The 22601-nt window shown below is 38.0% G+C and overlaps 2 protein-coding genes across 3 annotated transcripts; one reads left to right on the top strand and one right to left on the bottom strand.

Moving 5' to 3' along the window:
* Positions 1-17110, bottom strand: moto (minamoto). Of its 2 annotated transcripts, none has more exons than XM_079878794.1 (8): positions 16886-17110; positions 16296-16409; positions 15861-16000; positions 14597-14710; positions 4418-6152; positions 4046-4180; positions 2392-2572; positions 1-1304 (listed from the first exon to the last, which is right to left on the bottom strand). In XM_079878794.1, the coding sequence occupies exons 1-8, from the start codon at positions 16889-16891 to the stop codon at positions 1102-1104; spliced, it is 2628 nt and encodes an 875-aa protein (XP_079734920.1). In that variant the 5' UTR covers positions 16892-17110; the 3' UTR covers positions 1-1101. The 2 variants fall into 2 exon arrangements, with proteins under 2 accessions (XP_079734920.1, XP_079734921.1); XM_079878795.1 differs by having other exon boundaries at positions 4418-6149.
* An 868-nt stretch (positions 17111-17978) lies between these two features.
* On the top strand, positions 17979-21782 carry fzd2 (frizzled class receptor 2). The gene has a single exon (XM_079879003.1). It carries the CDS (start codon positions 18192-18194, stop codon positions 19842-19844), a length of 1653 nt encoding a protein of 550 aa, XP_079735129.1. The 5' UTR covers positions 17979-18191; the 3' UTR covers positions 19845-21782.
* The last annotated feature ends 819 nt before the right edge of the window (positions 21783-22601 follow it).

Here is a 22601-nt window from a genome sequence, read left to right as displayed (position 1 = left end):
TTGAGTTCTGGGACTTCACTGCTGTGTTATTTTAATTGTTAAACTTGAACAAAAGCAAGGGCAATGAAACAAAACAGTACAAGCACACGTCATATGAACAATGTCAGTCTAACATTTGCCAGTAACAGGTTGTTCACATCATTTATTTCAGTCTATGAATGATGTTACTCTCAGCAACTCAATATATCCTCAAATGAGGTACATCGCAGACAGATTTATCACATACACATACTGAAAAATAGTGACTGATATCTTGAGTTCAATTCAGAATTTAGATAAATTGCAAATAAATAAAATCACGTTCAGATTTTCCGGAAACAAAAGACAGACTTAAAAGAGAATTGTGATTATCATTGCTTATTCAGTGAGACCACTAAAAACCAAGTGCTAACATCAAGAAGATCATGCACAAATAAATAGGTAAATAATAACAGGAAAACTAGAACACATCCTGCTGTTCATAAATACTGTTTTTGATTTTGTGAATGTGTGTATCAGCGGACCTAAAATTAGCTGAGTATTTTGTATAGGTTGTAGGAGACACTAATTAAACTGACAAAAAAACGTTAACACTTTTTTTGTTTCCTATGTAACTATTTATACATTTCTGTCAACTGGGCAAAAATATCCCATTATCCTCCAAAGCCACAGACCTTACTCTTGCTGCGCATTCTGTACCATTATCACCATTAGCCAGTTAAAAGTTCCTTCTGATTTCATCTCTCTTTGACAGCTGTTGAATCAAACTTTTTATACTCTCTCAAAACGCCTTGTTTTTACTGGCAGCTCCTCTGGGGTCCTTGGACAAATAGCTCAATATTGATCTTACTGCCATAATTCCATGTATTTTGGAGAATTTGATTATAATCTGATTGGTGGTTTTCACAGAAGACTGATAAATATTAATGAACTAAGAATTCCATCTGCTGCCCACAACTGAGCCTAATGTATCACTATAGTGGAATAACTTAAATAACTCATTCATTCCTCTAAAAAATGCAATCCTATCACCTCTTAAGCCTTTTTGTACAGGTTAGATCGATGTTACTTTGTGTCGGAAACGCACACACACACAAAGACTGTATACCTGCCAGAAAGTAATCACAGGGTAGTCAGTACTCTCTCCAAGCTGCTCTGCTCAGGACTGTCTGGGCCAAAAGGGGAGCAGGCACCTTTCACGTGTCCCTCCTCTAGGTAACTGCTTGTTTTAGGCAAAGTCATTTGTAATGCACACCAGAGAGCAGTTCGGGCCTTTCTGGTGCTGCTGCACATGTCCTTCACTGCAGAAGCCAGCAGAAGTATCTCTGTGAGATTTGAAATACAAAATAAATAGCGTGATTAAGGGGAGTTACGGAAGAGTGTGTGTTGAATCTACTCTGGGTCAAAAACATCATCAGCAAATACTGCAAATTAACTGAACATAATACTTTATAATATAATTGTGCGTTCACACCGCCACTGGTGATGGCGTCAAAATTCGCTCTGGCTGCCCTGCCAACAATGCCATAGAAAGATTTGTGGATGCTCTGACGTAGGTAAAATGCTTGGTCTTTTTTTAAACTTTATTTAAAGGGGCCGCAAAGCAAACAAGCATGTTGATCGTTATTTGTGCAGACTGACCAAGCAGGGTATAAGTTAACCTAATGGATTCCTTTAAATCTGAAAGTAAGAAATTGATCGATGGAAAGAACTTAACAATTATAGTGACATTATAGTGAATTATAGTTTGCTAACGAAATAAACCAATTAAAAGCCATTTGTGTGGTGTGGCGTGGCTTTTGTGTTCAGGGTTAAGTGCTAGTCTAATTTGCATTCCCGCTGAAAAACAAGCGTTCTAGCGCAAAAATGTTGCCTATAAATGGTGTTGCGCGCCTTCTTATCAAATTCACATGATCAACCTCTCCTCTATTTTGCTTGGGAACTAATGTGGTCGGAACCAAAGTTTACAGGACTGCGTTCTCTGGAATCCTCTCAAGCGGAGGACTTCTACATTTCGATTGGTTGCCTCCAAACAGCGACATAGCTCGTTACCATAAAGCTGACCTGACTCTCCTCGACGCCCACACCGTCCAAGATGCACTGCGCTGCTTCTCACCGGAGCTCGCCGCCGGCTCACATTGAAAATGAATGACTTCCGGCCACTTTGCTGCTCTCGCCGGCAGCGGTGTGAACGCACAGGGATTATTTTATTTCCATTACTTTTATTATTTTATGTCTGTCACCTTGTAATACAAATTATATAGGCACAAGATAAACCTACGCTAACTAAGCAACAGGTTGAGTAAGAAATACCATTTGCAGCCCCTGTCATCTTCCACTTTCTTGTGGCTTCACACTAGTTTACACAAGATGTGTACTTCCTGCTTTTTGTTATAGTGCAACATTACTAACCCCTGTCCTCTCTAAAGAAGGCCGCCGGCTGCCTCTGTCTGCTGTTAGCGTTGATGAATTCGTCCTTGCGGCGTGCCTGAGTGATGTAGATGATCTCGAGATGCCTGTCCAATGCTGAGCTGATATTAGCATGAAACGGAAAACTCCGCAACTGTTCCATCTTGCCTAGCAAACCTGCCACCTACAAACACAAGGCAATTTTGCATTATAATATGGAAGAGACATCTCATCTGTAACTATAGTCTAAATCAATGTTCATTTAACTCTAGAATATATGATCACAAAATAAAAAAATTGGCAAAAGCAGGGTTAAAAAAGAAAACATTTTCATCCCATGTACCCCCAAATATGATGATCACCTTGTAAAGAACATTTTTGTTGTCTTCAGATATATATATATATTAGGGCTGCACAATATTGGAAAAAACTGACTTTGCAATATTTTGTTTTTCTGTGATATATATCGCGATATAAAAACAATTTCAACTGATGATTTGAATGGCTTTTTTTGTAAAGAATTAATCATTCTAGGATGATTGGGGTAATTTTGTAGTGTAGTGCATCTGCATATAAAATTATAAACGAATTTCAAGCATAGATTAATACAATAGAACAAAGACACAGATGAAATAAGCAGTGTTTTGTGTTTTTCAGGTAAATTACTGTATTCAGGTACAGACATTGAATAATCAAACGTAAAATAAAACTGCATAGTCTTCATAGTCATAGTCTGTATAAATTGAAATATGATTCATATAATTAATTCAGTTTATCTTTGTTTAAGCCACAACAGTGCTTTTCTCTTTTGTTGTTTGATTAACTGTGGTGACACAAACAGCTGCGGGTATATGGGCTGCTGTCACTTTAAGACGAATACACATAATATCCAATACCGGTAATAACAAGAATCCGATTTCTTTCTGTTTACAACTCATAACTGACTGAGTTTACGAGGAAACTCGTCGAGACGGGCATTTCGACTTAATTTTCCGTGCACATGTCCGTTCAAGCACAAATAGATAAGAAAGGGAAGGGAATTCGGTGTTCACGAACTTCATGTAACAACACATAAAAATGATAAACTCACTCTATGATGGTTAAACTTTGCAATTAATCTGTGAATCACATGCGTTCCGAACCGCGGGACAGCTAGCTTGTAAGGATCACGGATCAACTACGAACCCGATGCGCACATCGCGATATCGTTGCTAAAATGATACATCGTGCAGTATTTTTGCATATATATATATATATATATATATATATGTGTGTGTGCAGTAAATATATATAAAATCATTATAAAATAAAAATATACATATGTGTAAAATATTTACATTCTATTAAGTTGACAAAGTTTCTTTTTTCCTACCCACCATGTTAGAAATACTGTTGCAAAACCTGAAGACAACATAAAATTATGGATGCCAACAGAATAAAATCATTGTGATTATTCTTTCATGATTTCAAAGATTTCATGATTTTTGAAGGTACAATATAACAGTAATAATATTTTACATTAAATATTTGTATCTATGTATTATTATTTTATTTGCATTTTTACACTTTTTCGGCAGACATGCTTAACACCCTCTTGTGGGCCACTGTTTGAAAACCCTCAGCTAGTTTTATGAAAAATATTGGACAGAAAGCTGACCCTGGCCTGTTCACGCAGCTCGTCTACAATGAGCCTGTCCACTCTGGATGGGTTTGGAGGCATTTTGGGTAAAACGCTATTGGTCATCATGGACACACATTTTCCTGGGTAAGTCTTTGTAAGAACAGCTTCTGCCTGTCAGAAAGAATACCATATTACATTAGTTTCTTACCTCATAATGCTTGTGAAATAAATATAGTTCAGTATGCAAACTACTTAGTAATTTAAAAGCATGATTCACCAAGATAGAAGCAGTGATAAAGTAATCCATAAATTATTTTCTTTAAAAAATGCTCTGGTTTGGCTATAATACTTGAAAATTCATGAATGAAATACATGACTACTCTCATGTCTCAAGAACATCACACTTACATTCTTTCTCTCTCTTTCCAGCATCCTCCACTGCTCGTAACATTCCTCCAGGTAAAAGTGTAGTTGACTGTTGGGGCTTCCGAGTGCCTTGCCAAACTTAGGCAAAGTCATGGCAGATAGAAACCCAGAGAACGACCCATATCCTGATGCTTGGCTCAGCCCAATATATTCTTGTAGATAGGGGCTGAAGGGTGAAATATCTTCAGCAGGCTGACACTCATTCCTGTCGATGAGGGACGCAGAGCAGTAGGGCAGTGGGAGTTGTGACTTAACTGGTTGGCATGCACTTTTTCTGGGATCACCCATCTGATATAGGAAAGGGAAATGCTGTGATGGTGTTGCTTTGGCTGAGTTTGAACTAGCTCCATTGTATCTCATTTGTCCTCCGTACATACTGCCCAGCCCCTGGTATGGACTCTGCAGGAGTCCTGGTTTTTTGTCTGCTTCTTTCGGGAAACCAGGAACTGTGGGTTTCATGCTTAATCGCTGACTAAAATGCCCATCGACCATGAGGCCCGCCGACGACCTGTTGTTCTCTAGCTGGAGGTCAAAATCTGTAATGTCCACATTTCCTGCTTTCTTCCTTAAACTTTCAAAACTGACCTGGCCTATTGCACCATGTCGATTTACTGCATTCCCTTGACTCAAATCAGCCGGGACTCTCGCTGCAGCCCGGAACAACTGTTGAGAAGGATGTAATGGAAACGTTCCAGACGTGGACGTGAGCTTTGCAAACCCCTGTGAGCCATTGTTGCTGTTGGTCTTTGCTGAAATGTTAGCTTGGATTTGATAATGGTTTGACTGGACAGGCTGGAACTGCTTCACACCAGTTTGAGCTGTGCTGCTTCCTATCAGAATGGCTTCTTTGTTTGGGTGCAAGGTTGGAGGTACGACGGTAGGTGAAAAAGGTTTAGGTTTAGGTTGCACAAACCCTGAAAATTCATTTGGACTATAATGATTTTGTAAAAGAGTCTTTAGATCCTCCGCTTTAGATCCTTTTTGCTCCAAATGGTTGCGGGTCACATCTCTTTTAAAATTTGGTGTTTGAGTAATAAGCTCTGACATCCTTTGAAAAGGATGACTCTTCTGGTCTGCCATGATTTCCTCTGGATTCCTCTGTGCTAAAAGCCCGTTCGATTCTCTGCAGTAGTTCATATCCTGCTCTGCCAAGAGAAAGGCCAGTTTACTGACATCCTGCAAAGAGAAAGGTTGGGAGTTTCTGATTTTATCTTTGCTCACAGATGAAAATTCATGAGATGAACTGAAATAGGAGTCATCCATTTTTTGTGGAGGGCAGCAGTAGTTGTTGACAGTGCTTCTGTAATCAGACAGGCAGTTAGTGGTGCTGCGGTATCCTTCATCCTTCTCTGGTGTAATATGCTCAGGTTTACTTGCCCTGGTCTGGTAAAGGTTAGAGCTTAACGATGGGGGTGTGTTCAGGCCTGGGGGGCGAGGGAGATCTTGAGGAGAATATGCATCAGCCTCTCCATTACAGGAGGTGAAATTACAGGGAGGTGAACAAGCATCAAATCCATTGTAATTCTGGAGTTCAGCCCACTGATGAGATTCTCTGCCTGCTGTCTGAGGACAGACATTGGTCATGGGTTTAGGACAAGTCTGGTTTGATGGGAATCCAGAAATGGGTGGCATCTGCACATCATTATTGAAGTACTGCATGCTATCCTCTCTTGTTAACTTTGGAGACCAGACACCTTTCAGACTAGATGGTAGCCTGCTAAAAACAGTTAAACAACAAAAATATATATAAAGATTTTGTTATGCATCAAGTTCATGCAACAAGCTTAAAGAAAGCTGGTGGATGTTTGGATTAAATTATAAAATTACTAAAACTGACATAACACATTAACACAAAACAATAAATTGTTTAACATACGCTCATTTTTTAAGCTATACGGTCATTTATATGATTTGACACAACCAAAAGTCATCAGGGTTTTTCCTGCATAGAGAATTACAAGGCGGCCGCCTCCGTCAAATTTCGTGCCGCCTCCGGCTCTCGACAAAACTCGGACAGGCAGTCACATGCATTGCTCAGATACACTTTTTCCACCGTGACGGTTCTGTTGCGGGTTCCCGGCCTGTGTCCATTCTCAAACCGTATAGTTTGTCGATAGTGCTGCGCGGATCATAATCCGCGGGTCGGGCGAGCACACACACAAAACTCACGCACATACTCAATGAGACGCGAGCACACACAGACAAACTCTCCGCGCACATATTCATGAGACGCGAGCACACACACATAATACCTTAGAAGATGTGGAAAAGTCGATCAAAAGTGTGGGTACATTTCTCCAGGCTCGATGCCAACAGCGTGCGATGCAGTATTTGCGGTAAAATAATTGCTGCAAAGACCGGTACCACGACAAATATGATGAAGACCTTGACAGTGCACGGCCACGGAGTAAACATAATAGCAGAAAGTTGCTTCGCCTTCGACTGGTAGATAGCCTACCTTGTTGATCACTCTGACAGTGTTTATATTGCAATAATAACCTACTGAGTGTACACAGCCATTCAAAAATGTGTTGGTTAGTCAGAATTTTTTTTTCAGTAAGGATGCATTAAAGTTATCAAAAGTGACATTAAAACATGTGTAATGTTACAAAATATTTCGTTTTTAAATAAATGCTGTTCTTTTGACATTTTTATTCATCAAAGAATCATGAAAAAAATGTATCATAGTTTCCAAAATATTAAGCAGCAAACTGTTTTCATATTTCTGAAGGATCATGTGACACTGAAGTAATGATTTTGAAAATTCAGCTTTGACATCACAGGAATAAATTACATTTTGAAATCTATTCAGATAAGATTTTAAATTGTAATACTATTTCACAATATTACAGGTTTTACTGTATTTTTATAAAAAAAAAAAATTCAGCTTTGGTGAGCATGAGCTCATTATAAAACATTTTTTGTTCCTTTGTGCACTGGCTAAGGAGCATGAGTCAAACTGAAACTGAGGTAATGTGTTATGTAATCTTGTTAAAATGGATTTCATAAAATTGGTATCGAAAAAAGTATCGTTAGGAACCGGTATCGAAACTGAGGTATCGAAAATGGCACAGGATCGAAAGATTTTGAACAATACCCAGCCCTACTCTCATCACGGTAAAACGCAATGAACGTGCGTTACTCTTTTACTTTCGATTTTAACAACGTAATTCTCTTCAGAGAAAACCAATCAAGGAAAGCATATGCCAGGGCTTGACATTAACGCTTGTCCGGGATACGTGTTTTTTTTTGAAGGGACAAGTGAAAGATAATTGTACTTGCCCAACCGGACAAATGCCCTGATTAAAAAAAAATGTAATATAAAAAAAATTATAATTACTAGGGAATCACCGAAAACATTATTTAATTTAACGTAAGTGGCGATTGATAGCCTATAGTAGTGTTGTCAAAGTACCGGTACTTCGAATGAATGGCGCAGACGTGCGGTTTCATTTACCTCACACACACACACACACACACTGAAGCACGAGTGACGCTCGCGCTGTTTTCAGTCTCTGCTGCCTCACGATATGATGACATGATGAAATTCATCTCGTCACTTCATGAGCATTTTACCGTTTAATTTGAGAAAAAAACTATCGTCATATCATACACACACAGAAACTAAAAGGTCTTCACGGCAACCCGTCAAAATAAAAGTTCGGTTTAACAAAGAAATTGACAGAAATAATTATATTAGGCTACTGTACAGTAGATTTACCATGCAATTTTTTTATAAGCAATATTTACGTTTAAACAGCATGTAGCCTTTAATGCTTATATGTATTACTTATGATTACCGCCATAAAGTCATTTAATTGAATTTAATATTTTTTTCAAATAGTTAAATAAAATAGAAAAATAGTTCCAACAGATTTTGCTGTGGTACCGAAATTGGTACCGAGAACCGAATTTTTTTTAATGGTATCGGTACCGACTACTGGAATTTTGGTATCGTGACATCCCTAGCCTATAGTTGATATACTAATGTATATACCTACTAATGTAGGCCTACTGACGGTAACAAAGTTGCGCTGTTGAGGCTTGCGCAGTTATTTATAACATATTATACAGTTAAGAAACATCACACGACCAGAGTGCTGTTTTCCTTAATACCATCACGATTGAAACAGAGATGCTGATTTCATAACAGTTCAATAAACAAATAGTTAAAATTAAGTCACTTACATTTTAGACACAATGACTGGCAATAATGCCTCTGTTTAGGCTATTAAAGGTGCTCTAAAGCCTAGTGGTCGACCGATATATCGCCGAGGCCGATATATCGGCCGATATTTGGAATTTTTTAGATATCGGTATCGCCCGATAAATCTTTCCGTTTGGCCGATATATTTCAAAACAGTTTGTGACTGTGCATTAGCGCTTTTTTCCACTGACGCGAACAGAGCGAGGTGAATGAACTGAATACACTCGCTCTGCTCCGCCCAGCACCGTAAAACAAGCCACTCAGAAGTGAAGCAGACATCTGACAGACACAGTAAATGACCATTCGCATTCGCTTTCTAACCTGACGCTACATTGTGTTACACACAAAAACACTCCGGCGTGCAGCAGAGTCTATTCAAACAGTACCATGATATGTCAGATCCGCAGCCCAGCGGTAGCTCCAGTGGGGGTCACAGATGTGATATAAACAAATTCAAACAAAACTGAAAACATTTTACCTCACAAACAGTCAAAAATCCTGTGACTGGCTGTCCCTCAGATACGCGCGTTGTTCTCGGGTTACATTTAAACTAGACGCTGTTTTCCAAGGGACTCGCGTGCACGGAAAAGCTGGGTCGCGTGCATTACAGATCAGTTGGTCGCGTGAGGTGGATGAGAAGAGAACACGATGTAATAATATTACGTTTGAAAATAAATCCTTGAAAATGTTATTCACTATCTACTGTATTTATTTATCCATGATTGGCGTAATATCGTGTGTAGTATACATTTTCATATGTTCATGTATGTCATGCAAATACATGTGACGGCTTGCAACGTTTTAAAGAAACAAACAAGCAAAACTAAACACATAAATCATTATTATTTAAATATACTTGAAGTAAAACAACCTTAAAAAAAGGTTGAACTATTTAAACTATTTTAAAGTAAATAGTGTAAATAAAGTATGTGAGATTTATATTTAACTATGTTGTACATAAAATGTATGTAATCTCACATACTATTTTGTCATTAATTTATGAATATTGTTTCGATTGGTTCATTAATGATAAATGTTATTTGTAACCTGCAGTAAGCAGTAGTCATTATTTATGTGACTGAAAAAATGACTGTAAATATTAAAGCAGACAAGAAGTTGCACTAAAACTTTATTTATTGAAGTGTTACCTTACCTTTTTGTTTACATTTTAATTTCTTAGTAAATATTTTTTATTGCAAAAAGAATTTTGCATAAATAGTATGTACAATAAATGTTCATTTAGTTTCACCAATATTCTTTATGTCTCTCATTTACTGTATTCACATGTATTGTATCGGCCTCATATCGGCCAATCGGCCAGATTGCTTTCTCAATATCGACATCGGCATCGGCCATTAAAAATCCCATATCGGTCGACCACTACTAAAGCCTCTGTTATACTTTCCGCGACCGCGATGGCGCGAGGGTCCGCGTGACGTAAAAATCGTCATCGGGGGTGCGCGCGGAGGCTCGTTGCGGACAGGCGCGTGCCTCCCATTTTTTGTGACCGCGCGGACAAAAGGGCGCGCGTTCATTAGTTTAAAACCGCGAAAGAGATGGAAATAACATGGACGCCTAATTTGAAAAAACAGAAAACGCGTGCATGCTAGAAATAGAACCAATGCCTATTTTTCACGCAAGCCTGTTGGAAGCGTTTCCAGGCAAAATAGAATAGGAAAAGATGTTTATATGTCATTTTGACACGAATACATATTAATAAATGTCATTTTGATGTTTGAAAGTGTCTAGGTTTTGACATAAATGCAAATATAAACTATAAATATAAAAAAATACTATCGATTATACTGGTTATACTATTATTTGTTATAATACCTGAACACACTGTAAAAAAGCGCGGTCTCTGTAGACACCACAGGCTCCACAAACGGTAACAAAAACAAACTGGGCCAACCTGCACCACGAAAGATGACAAACTGTTCCAGCCAATAACCGACAAGAAAGGTTTGGGGGGTTAGTGCGCGGATGAGGAGGAGGGAGGGTCTAGCTAGCCTCCGTTTTGTTTGACAATACTTTAAACGTCAACAAGAAGTGACGTCACCCAACATCACTTAGAGCACCTTTAAGGAAATGTAATTTTGCCAAAAGAAGAACTTTTAATTTAAATAAATGTTATTTTTAAATCAGCCTACTTCAATGTGATATGTTACCATATTATCATGCTTAACTCTGAGAATTTGAATAATTGTAATGTGATGATCAGATGCAGATATCTAAATCAAAGAATATCATAGGTTTGGGCGGTTGGCGGATGGATTATTTATTTTTAACAGTGGATTCAGGTGACTCAAAGTGCACCAGATTAATGAATTTATCTTTAAGGCGAGACACTACAGGTGAATAGGGTAACATTTTTAACTAGCAGATATCACCGTGAAACTTTCCCAGTTGATTACTACATTAAGATGAGAAAAAATGTATTACAAGTTTTCTGTAATTTAATGTTTAAATATGCAAATTAATCATTATATAATTAAATATGCACTAATTTGCATATATTTTAAAAACCGAAATCTGTGTATTGGATAAAGCCAGGTTCAAAATTCTTTTTCCATTGTGTTCACGTTAGATGGGAAAAAAAATTACAGAGGGATTTATGGATATCTACTTTTGTTATCCTGTAAATCAGAATATACTGTCAATAACCTTAAAAAATAGATTTTCGCCATGTTTTTTGGAATAAAATGTTATATAAATCAGGCTAGGAATAATATACAGAGGTACAATAGGTAAAAGACTGGAATGTTTGGTGCTACTGAAGTGGAGATTTCGGACTTGGTATGAGTATGAGAGAAAAGTCATTTTGAGAAAAGGGGCTTTAAAGATTTATATTAGCCAATGAGATTGCGCATTTAGAGTTAAATCCCCCCTTTTACTTTCACGATTGGTTGATGATAAAAAGGAAATGACCATATTTGGATCCGACAGCATTGTACAGGAGAGAGAGAGAGCTTTCTAACGGTGTATGTGATGACAGGGTGCAGACAGCGATCGCGGAGCAGCAGGATGATTTAGAATGCCAACTTTTGTTGAATTTCTGAGAAATCTACGGACGCAAACAGACGAGGTGTAGTAAAATAAAGACCTAAATGTGTATTTCAGACTTTTTTCACCACAAGTCTGAAAGAAGACATGTTATTGAAGACAAATATCTCAAAATTGACCAGTGAAAAAAAACCCCGATGTTTTTGCCTGCCGTGTCTCGCCTTAAAATGTACAAAATTTTCTTTCGGGAGAGTATGCCCCCGGACCCCCCTAGAGGTACCGAGCTCAACCAACAAAAATACTGTGAGAAACACAATAGGCCAGGGGTGTCAAACTCAGTTCCTGGAGGGCCACAGCCCTGCAGAGTTTAGCTTCAACCCTAATTAAACACACCTGATCAGCTAATCAAGTCCTTCAGGCTTATTTGAAAACTGCAGGTGTGTGTGTGTTGAAGCAGGGTTGGAACAAAACTCTGTGGGGCTGTGGCCCTCCAGGAACTGAGTTTGACACCTGTGCAGTAGGCTATATGATGGTCTACAAAAAATACAAATTTAATAGTCTTATTATTAAAATACATTATCAGTAGAGATGCACCGATTGATCGGCTGGTGACCGGAATTGGCCGATTTTCACGTGATCGGCCATGACCCGCGACCAGCCGGTCAGTCGGACATATGCCAATTTTATGCAGGTCAAATGCACTCGGGCGCCGCATGATTAACATCGCGCAACATCAGCATCACACGTGCACACGGAACGCACATGTAGGAAACCTCGTGAATTACGGCCGTTTCACACCACAAATGTGAGCAGCGCGTATTTTTTTCGGCGTGCATGTTAATCAATGAGTGCATTCACACCGGCAGCAGGAGCAGTGCGTGAGCGTCAAGCAGGAGCATCGCGTGAGCAGCAGTGAAGCGGGGGTTTCGGCGCGGGTCTATTTTTGCAGCGCTGCTCACGCTCAATTAAAGTGAAAGCACACTTTTGATGGACAAACTAAAAATGAATTCACACAAAAAGTGCTCAAAATGCACAGAATAAGTATGTCTAGTGTGTTTTAACAAGAACTCCAGTATGTCAGAAAAGAAAACGAAGACTCAAAAATATTTGTTGAAGATTTACCCATTTAAACTTGTTTTCATTATTCAGTTTTGGTTGCAAGTATGGTTGTGATTATAAAAAATAAAAAAAGTTAACTAGCCAGAAATTATAGAAATATAGAAATATCTTTACACTGCAAGGCTATATATATATATATATATATATATATATATATATATATATATATATATATATGTGTGTGTGTGTGTGTGTGTGTGTGTGTGTGTGTGTGTATTTCCCACACCAGGAGTAATTTACATAGTTCTATTTTATAACGATTATCTGTTCAAAAAATTATCTATGTTCTATGCAAAATGTAAAATGTTCTATTAAAGAAAAGATAGAAAATAAATATTTGTGTGTGCTGTAAAGTGGTTAGAAAAATGAAATCGAAATCGGCTAAAATCGGTATCGGCAGGTCAAACTCAATGAAAAATCGGAAATCGGAATCGGCCTAGAAAATTGTAATCGGTGCATCTCTAATTATCAGGATTTTACCACCACCGCCTCGTTTTGAGCCAGGAAAACCCCTGATGGCTATTACTGTCATTGAAATAATATTATAACATTATTAGGCCAGCGACACACTGGCTGCGTGGCGTGAGCGTCTCGGCTGCGTGGCGTGTCCGTTTTTATTTCGGCTCCCATGTTAACACGTTAGAGCTTACACACTGCCTGTGTGCCATGCGCATCTCAGGCGCGGCTAGAGCCGCGCGGAAAACGACACGCAAGCGTGTTGGAAGCTTTTCAGGCAAAATAGAAAAGGAAAAGATGTTTATATGTCATTTTGACACGAATACATATTAATAAATGACATTTTGATGTTTGAAAGTCTCTAGGTTTTGACATAAATGCAGATATAAATGTAATTAAAAAAATATTATCGATTTTTAAATATTGCACCTGTCAATACATAACGAAATATTCTGTAGCCTATTTTGCCGTCAATACTGCTGACGTTGTCTTTGCTGCTATATATTTATGTTTAACATGAAGTAGGCTATAGGCCTTCCACAACTCTCTCCCCATATGTCGAATATATCACCAATGAGGCTTATTATATGTCACGTAGCAGCAGCAGCGCCGCGTCAGACACGTTTCTGGTGTGCAAAGACAGAAAACGCCACGCAGCCGCCAGGCAGCTGACACGCAACAGAAACGCCACGCCACGCATCCAGTGTGTCGCCGGCCTTAGTATTAGTATTAGTATCATGTAGTGTAATGTAGACTGAGAAACTATATCACAATTTAAAAGAGTTTGAGTCCCCTTTAAAGTTCAGGCACAAGTCAGTACACAGACCTTTTCTTTGTTCAATTTGCACACTGAATATGGGTTGGAGCTCTTCATTTTGAACTCTCAAAGTGCTCCAGATTGACCAATTTTCTTACGGTGGGGCATGCCCCGGGACCCCCCTAGAGGGACCGAGGTCCACCCACCACAATCTCACAAAATCCTAAGGGAAACACTGTATTTTAACAGTGTTCTTCTATAGACAATATGATTACTTGCTTTTGATACTTTTTTTTAACCAAATATTATTGCCTCATTGTCATTATATATGTATTTTAAGTCATTTTAAAGGCTCAGGTCTTTGCTTAGATCTATTTTTATTACCACAAAAAAAAATATCTGATTACTCGATTACCAAAATAATCATTAGTGACAACCCTAGTCAGTTTATATTGTTATACAAGTTTCCCTCAATATGTTAATTGCATTGGCAGCCTTAGAAATTATATTAAACATCGTTTACTAAAGTCATTTGAATAAGAAATTAGCAATTTTCCACTTATTATTAATAATTAGCATTACAGGTTAAATTCTGATACACAAATCAAGAGGGACTTACTTCTCTGAGACGTATGAGGAGTATGGGTCCAGTGAATCTGGTTCTTCCAAGATGTCTGACACTAATCCATAAAGATCAGCCTCACTCCCACAATTACTGGCATCTACCAGATTTCTATGCAAGACAAACATTAGTATTAGATACACATTTATATGTAGCCGAATCTCCTGATGACACTGAGGCAAACTGATTCACTTGCAAATTGCATCCAAGACATAAATGACTGGATGTCAAACAAAATCTTACAACTCAACCAAGATAAAGTAGAAGTTTTGATTATTGGATCAAAAGATCAGAAAGAGAAATTGATCCTTAAACTAAATATACTGGATTAAACCCAAGCCAAGTTCAGAAAAATTTAGTTGTCTTTGAATCTGATTTTAATTTTAAATTGTAATATTACCAAAACAGCAATTTATCACATAAAGAACATTGCTAAAATAAGACCATTTCTCTCTGAGCAACACAGACAAATTAATGCATGCATTTATAAATAGCAGGCTTGACTACTGTAATGCCCTCTTTTCTGGTCAACCAAAGACTACAATTAATAAACTATAAATAATCCAAAATACTTCTGCTCGAGTATTGGCAAAGACTAAGTAGAGAGAGCACATTACACCTATATTAAAGTCGTTACACTGGTTACCTGTTAGTGTTCGTATTGATTTTAAAAACCTTTTATTAGCTGCATTGCATGAATTTGCTCCAGATTATCTCTCAAAAATGCTTACAGTATATGAACCTAGAAGGACTCTCAGATCCTCGGATTATTTTCTTTAACTATACCATTTGGTGATGCTGCTTTTAGCCGTTATGCTCCTCGCCTCTGGAATAACCTTCAGGAGGAAGTAAGATGTGCTGAAAATATTAATAGTTTTAAATTTAAATTAAAAACATATTTTTTAGGCTGGCCTTCCTGTAATGTCTTATAATGCTTTATATATTTTTCTTCATTTTTAGTTACTTGTTCTATATTTTAATCCTCATAAACTTCATTCTTATTCTTGTATTTTAATGGGTCTATTTTTATTTTAAAAAATATATATTTATACTAACTATTGTATCTATTGTTTCTTTCTTGCATGTAAAGCACTTTGAACTGCATTGATTTGTTTGGAAAAGTGGTAAATTAAATAGGCTTGCTTGCTTGCAATTTAACAACAAACCCCTTTTGGATTACAGTTTTAACTGTTAATATAGTTAATAACTTACAGTTGGTTCCAAATATAGTATTATTAATATGTGTCAAAATAAAAATAACCTGTTATTAGGCATGACTTGAGGCCAATCCACTGATTTACAGTCTTCCTGAGTTGGCCAAACTGTATAAGGTAGTGGTGCGCAGTCTTGCAATGTGCAGTCCGAGAACGAATTGAAGAATCTGCTGTCACTGAAATTATGCTGTAAAAAAATGAAGAACACAGCATTTGTTGATAAAAGGCATATAAAAATGGATAAAAAAAATATCCATCAATTTTTGGAAAGAAATTCAAAATCATATGGTCTTTTAAGGCGGAGACAGATATCTGACATCTTTATCTAAATAACTGCTAAAAGTAGTTCCAATTACTATACATTGGAACTACTTGATGAATAGGAGAAAGGTAAAATGGCAAATGAATATTCTAAAATCATAATTGTATTAATTCTTTATGATGTATTGACAGTTTGAACGACAGTATGAAGGTCTTCTCACTTGAGGCTTGTGGGTGGAAAAGTAGGAGTCTGGAACTGAACTATGAAATCGTTCAAAGACCGTTCTTGCTCCATTTGTATCCACATTGATTTTGTTTTTCACTGCATTATTAACCTTAAACACAGGAGAAAATTATATGAATATGTCTGAATGATGTGCTAATGTAAAGGGAAGAAAGTTATTATTTTATTATGCATACGGGTAAAAATTAACTAACGTTATATGAAAATGGACAATAATGACAAGACAAATAACACACACACCCCAACATATATTTTCATGTTATATATAATTATCAACACGCGCCAAGTGACTTTTTGTACATTAAATCTAACGTTAGTCAAATGAGGCCTTGTGCGGATTTTCTTTCGCCTGATGATACGACATATCTGTTCTCCTTACAGTTAAACATGAGTCGATATCATTGCCTATTACTTTTCTTACTATGCCAATGAATGTTTTAATTGGGTAGTCTATGTGTACACTTCGTAATATCTGTATTCGGTCGGTAACCAAGTTAACTTAACAAGCAGACAGAAAAAGTGAACTAGCCAAAAGTTTTTCCTCAGAACAACAAGCTCTTAACTTACCTCCATTGACAATGAACTCTGCTGGCAGGGGGCCTCTCTATAAATTACTAATGATATAAATTATAAATATATATTGTTCACGATTGTTCTAATTAATCAGATGATTTAATGTGAGAATAAATTAAAGACGTCAACCTCACGACGGGCCAAATTCTTTCACGTAAATTTCTCGGAGAAGATCAAGCAACCTCGCCCGTGTCTCTTCACCGATGTACCCGCGAAGCCTTTGCGGTCTCGAGCCGACAGTTCTATTGGCTAAACCGGCTTCAATTAGCCAATCAGAATCAATGTAATGGTCGCGTGCAGAGTTGCAGTTACGCTTAGCAACGCACTTGAACACAGAAGAATTTTTTTTTTTTTTTTTTTTTTTTTATCAAATGAATGAATGTCCCAATAATTGATCTTTTTTTCTCTCGCTTTCTTTCTTTTCTAATTTTTTTCTTAATTAGAATTTTCTTAATATAAATATAAATTATATATTATAATTAATGCTACATCCCTTTGTTTGTATATTCCTATCCTCAATATGTCACTATTATTATCGCTGTTATCAATATTACTAACCTTTTGATTTTAAACTTATTTAAAAAATGTGAAATATAAGAAATACATTGAATTAAATGCATAAACGCAAAAAAGAAGAAATAAAGAAATAACACAGGATGAATGTCACTAACAACACAAAACCACAAGATGTCGCCACTACCCATCAGTAACATAGATAGATAGATAGATAGATAGATAGATAGATAGATAGATAGATAGATAGATAGATAGATAGATAGATAGATAGATGCTTTTTATTTATTTATTTATTTATTTTGCAGAAAAGATGATTTCCAAGTTCACGTTCTCTCATTTCTCTATACCAACTTAGCTTAGTACCAACTTAGTACAAAAATAGTTTTAATTATAAAAAATACTCTTCGTTTTCAGATGACTGATGGCATATGGTGTTGATATGGGTCTTCAGCGATTCAATTGGTCTGAAGACCTTGTGTGATGGGGGTTTAGAGTAAAAACCTGTTTCAAGACCCCCGAAATCCCTCCTCCTTCTCCTACTCCCTTCAAAGTCAGCAACAGGCAGCCCAGGGGGAGCTTGAAACAGTCTGACGGACAAAGGGGGAAAAGTCATGCAGAGTCGCTCCTGCGCGCAACAGATATTCCTGGCAGAGTATGCGATTTACACTAGTTCGTGAGTTTATCGAGACTTTTTGTTTTCGATTATCAAATAATATGTCGACAAAAGCATAGTTTGTGGACTCACATTGTATTCAGTGAAAGTTAGGCGGAACTTTCCGGGAGAATGCAGGCGAGTGGAAGTTTGTGTCTGTTTTTGGCACTGATGTTGCCGTGCTGTTTCGTGGCGTCTGGACAGTATCAGGGAGATAATGGGATAGCCGTCCCCGACCACGGCTTCTGTCAGCCCATAACCATCCCCCTGTGCACGGACATCGCTTATAACCAAACCATAATGCCAAACCTGGTCGGACACTACAACCAAGAGGATGCCGGGCTGGAGGTCCACCAGTTTTACCCGCTGGTCAAGGTACAGTGCTCGCCTGAACTTAAATTCTTCCTGTGCTCCATGTACGCTCCGGTGTGCACAGTTTTGGAGAAAGCCATCCCGCCATGTCGCTCCATTTGCGAGAGGGCAAAGCACGGCTGCGAGGCCCTCATGAACAAGTTTGGCTTTCAGTGGCCAGAGCGGCTGAGATGCGAGCTTTTCCCAGTGCTGGGAGACGGACACATCTGCGTGGGCCAGAACGACTCCACGGCCACGGTGGCGCCCGTCCACATGCCCGCTCCAGGAACGCCGGGCGTTCAGCTGTTTTCTTCGCCGGACAAACCGTTCCGCTGCCCGTCAGTGCTCAAAGTGCCGTCCTACCTCAGCTATAAGTTCCTGGGCGAGCTGGATTGTGGTGCTCCGTGCGAGTCCTCCAGAACACATGGGACCTATATGTTCTTCACGGACCAGGAGATTGAATTTGCCCGGATTTGGATCCTTATCTGGTCCTCTCTTTGCTGTGCGTCCACTTTTTTCACCGTAACCACTTATTTAGTGGACATGCAACGTTTTAAGTACCCCGAGCGTCCTATTATCTTTCTGTCTGGCTGCTATACCATGGTGTCCATTGCGTATATCGCTGGCTACTTTCTTGGGGATAAAGTTATGTGCAATGAGAGCTTTTTTCCCGACAGCTATAAAACCATAGTTCAAGGTACGAAGAAGGAAGGGTGTACGATTCTGTTCATGATGCTGTATTTCTTCAGCATGGCTTCTTCGATCTGGTGGGTCATCCTGTCTCTCACCTGGTTCCTGGCGGCAGGTATGAAATGGGGCCATGAGGCTATTGAAGCCAATTCACAGTACTTTCACCTGGCTGCCTGGGCCGTTCCAGCCGTAAAAACGATTAGCATCCTGGCCATGGGGCAGATTGATGGAGATTTGTTAAGTGGCGTCTGCTTTGTGGGCCTGAATAATCTGGATCCCTTGAGGGGCTTTGTGTTGGCCCCCCTCTTCATCTACCTCTTCATTGGCACCTCGTTCCTGCTCGCCGGTTTCGTGTCGTTGTTCCGCATCCGCACTATCATGAAGCACGACGGCACCAAGACTGAGAAACTGGAGCGCTTGATGGTCCGCATAGGCGTCTTCTCGGTTCTCTACACCGTCCCGGCCACCATCGTCATTGCCTGCTTTTTTTATGAGCAGGCCTTCAGGCAGCACTGGGAGAAGAGCTGGATCAGTACGAACTGTAAGAGCCTTGCCATCCCCTGTCCCATGCACCCCGCTCCTCACATGACCCCCGACTTCACCGTCTTCATGATCAAGTATCTAATGACTCTCATTGTAGGGATCACTTCGGGGTTCTGGATCTGGTCGGGAAAGACGCTGCACTCTTGGAGGAAGTTCTACACGCGTTTGACCAGTGGCGGGCAAGGGGAAACCACCGTATGAAACGGGAGATTGTGGTCCATGTTTTCTTGCAATAACTCATTTGAGTTATCGAATAAGAAAAAGATAAAGTGCCTTAGATTGTCAGTATTTTGAAAGCAATAATACTTGTCTATTTTCAGACTGTCAGAGACTTTCAAGTGGAAAGAGAAACGGGACATGAACCACTTTGCTTCCCCAAACAAACACAGACAATTTGATACCAAGTGCAGAAATGTTTTCCTCCCCCATTCTGTTGTACCTCTGTTTTTTCTCATAAGCTGCTGGCCATAAAAACTCAACTTGGAAAGTGAGATACCAGCTGGGAATTCAACAAACGACAGAGCAAAGAGAGCCGAGGGGGGAGGAGAGCTTGAAAACTTGTCATCTAATACGGCAGGCAGTTGTGTCAAAATGTAATTAAAACAATGTACATATTTGTAAAAATCTGTATTTGAACATTATTATTATATATTTGTATTTATGCAAATCTGTCTTTTGGTGTTTTTCAAAGTTTGATAGTCTTCTGTATTTAGAATTTGTAGCCACTAGTCTATACTCTATACTTCTATACTCATGTGTGTCTCTCTGTTTCTAATTAAAGTTGCTGTACATAATACTTCTCCTCCTTTTCCCTCTGAAAACTTTATTTAGTCCTAAATGAAAGAAAACCCCTTCTCATCATGTGTGTTGTAGATTTAAAGGAAGGCCTTTAGCCTCACCATCATGTTGTTCCAAACCTGTATGACTTTTTTCTTCTATTGAACACAAAACAATATATGGTTTGAAAATGTGTGTGCGTTATTTTTATTTTATTTTTTTACCAAAGGAAGTCAGTGGGGTCTAATGTTTTACATTTACTTACATTGTATGAAGAAAGAAAGACATACAGGTTTTAAATGAACTGAGGGTGAGTAAACGTTGACAAAATATTCATTTTTGCATAAACTATCCCTTTAAGCATATAGTTTTGTCATAGAAGTTATTGCTTTAATTAACTGCTAATATGTAGTGTACATGTCTTGATATTCATATTCTTCATTTGTCTACCAAATCTTTATACTCTGTGTCCCACAAACACTATCCTAAAACCAGAGTTTGGAATGATTGTGTGTGAATCAGAGAGAGAGAGAGTGCTGTATTTTTTTGATTGTGGTGTGAAGTAGGCAGCCGTTGAGGAGCAAATGGTTCTCGCGTGGTCCTGAGAGCTGAGGCATGTGGGAAAAAAGGGAAAGCACATGATGAAATGATTGTGTGTGTGTACATCACAAACCAGCTTGCTTTACCAAAATGGTGGAGTGTAGTGGTCTGTGATCAATACAAAGCTTTTCTACGGTGCAGGTTTTTATTCCACTAACTTTCTGTCTCCATTTAAGGTTGATTGATTTTCATGTCTACTTTGCTTTAGCCTGTGAGTGTATGTTTGTGAGCTCAGGTTTCTAATGCCCCTGGGCAGCCAATTTCATGCTCAGCAAGTCAGCCCTTCATACAATGTTGCCTTCCCCCTTTATGCCAAATCTTACTCATTTAGCACGCACCAATTTCTGTGTGTACTTCATACCCCGTTCTTAAGTTCACCAGTTTGTATCCCTAGAATTTATACATCAAATAAATGCCTGTGAGAATTAACATTTATGTGAGTGTATAAGGGAAAGTTCATTTAAATATTACACTATATCAAACTTTTTGATTTTTTTTTTGTTGTTGTTGTTGAAAGATGTCTCTTATGCTCACCAAAGCTGCATTTATATGATCAAAAATACTGTAATTTTGTGAAATATTATTACAATTTAAAATAACTGTTTTCTATTGTAATATATTTTAAAATGTAATTTATTCCTGTGATGAAAAAGCTGAAATTTCAGCATCATTACTCCAGTCTTCAGTGTCACATGATCCTCCATCCACATGATCCATTCTAATATGATGATTTGCTGATCAATAAATATTTTATGTTAATAATATCACATTTGAAAGCAGTTGTGCTGCAAATGCCTATAACTAACACTTTTTCAGGATTCTTTGATGAACAGAAAGTTCAATAGAACAGCATTTATTATGTAAAATTATAAATGTCTTTGCTGACACTTTTGAACAATAATGCATCCGAGCAAAATTAAAGTATTAATTTATTCTAATATATATATATATATATATATATATATATATATATATATATATATATATATACATATAAACATTACATAAACATTACGTAAAAGTTCTAATAGTATTTCATGTCAACTTTGTAATCATGTATTCATGTTCTCAGCAGATGCTTGCTAATAAAAGCAACTAAAGAATAACATGTAAATTAATTACATCAGCTGAGAAGGCACAAGTAATGCTATAAGCTTAAGCTTCAAAATATCCAAAAAGTATCCAAAATAACTGCAAATACATCTTGAAAGCATGATATCATTATGATACTGTACAGTCCACGCTCAGGGCCTTTATAGTGCCGGTGGTATAGATAATTTTTCTTTTTCTTTATTATTTAACATTCATCTATATGTTCACAAGATATTGTCTGCTACAAAATGTAATACTAAACTTGCTTCAGGACTTTACAATTGACATCAAATGAAGACCAAACCAAAATTGTTTAATGTACAAAAGTAACAAAAGTTTTCTAAAAATCAAACAATGACATATAACCCCCTGAAATGCAGCTAACAATTCACCACAAGACACAGTGTAGTCAGCATAAACCATGTTTTGGCCACAGCCCACCAGCTGAGAACCGCTGCTTTACACATACACACTCCAGTCTCCATTACA

This window comes from Squalius cephalus, assembly GCF_949319135.1.
Source record: "Squalius cephalus genome assembly, chromosome: 1".
NCBI classification, from domain to species: domain Eukaryota; kingdom Metazoa; phylum Chordata; class Actinopteri; order Cypriniformes; family Leuciscidae; genus Squalius; species Squalius cephalus.
The sequence above is the reverse complement of the archived record's forward strand: the minus strand, read 5'-3'. Positions and strand labels throughout refer to the sequence as shown.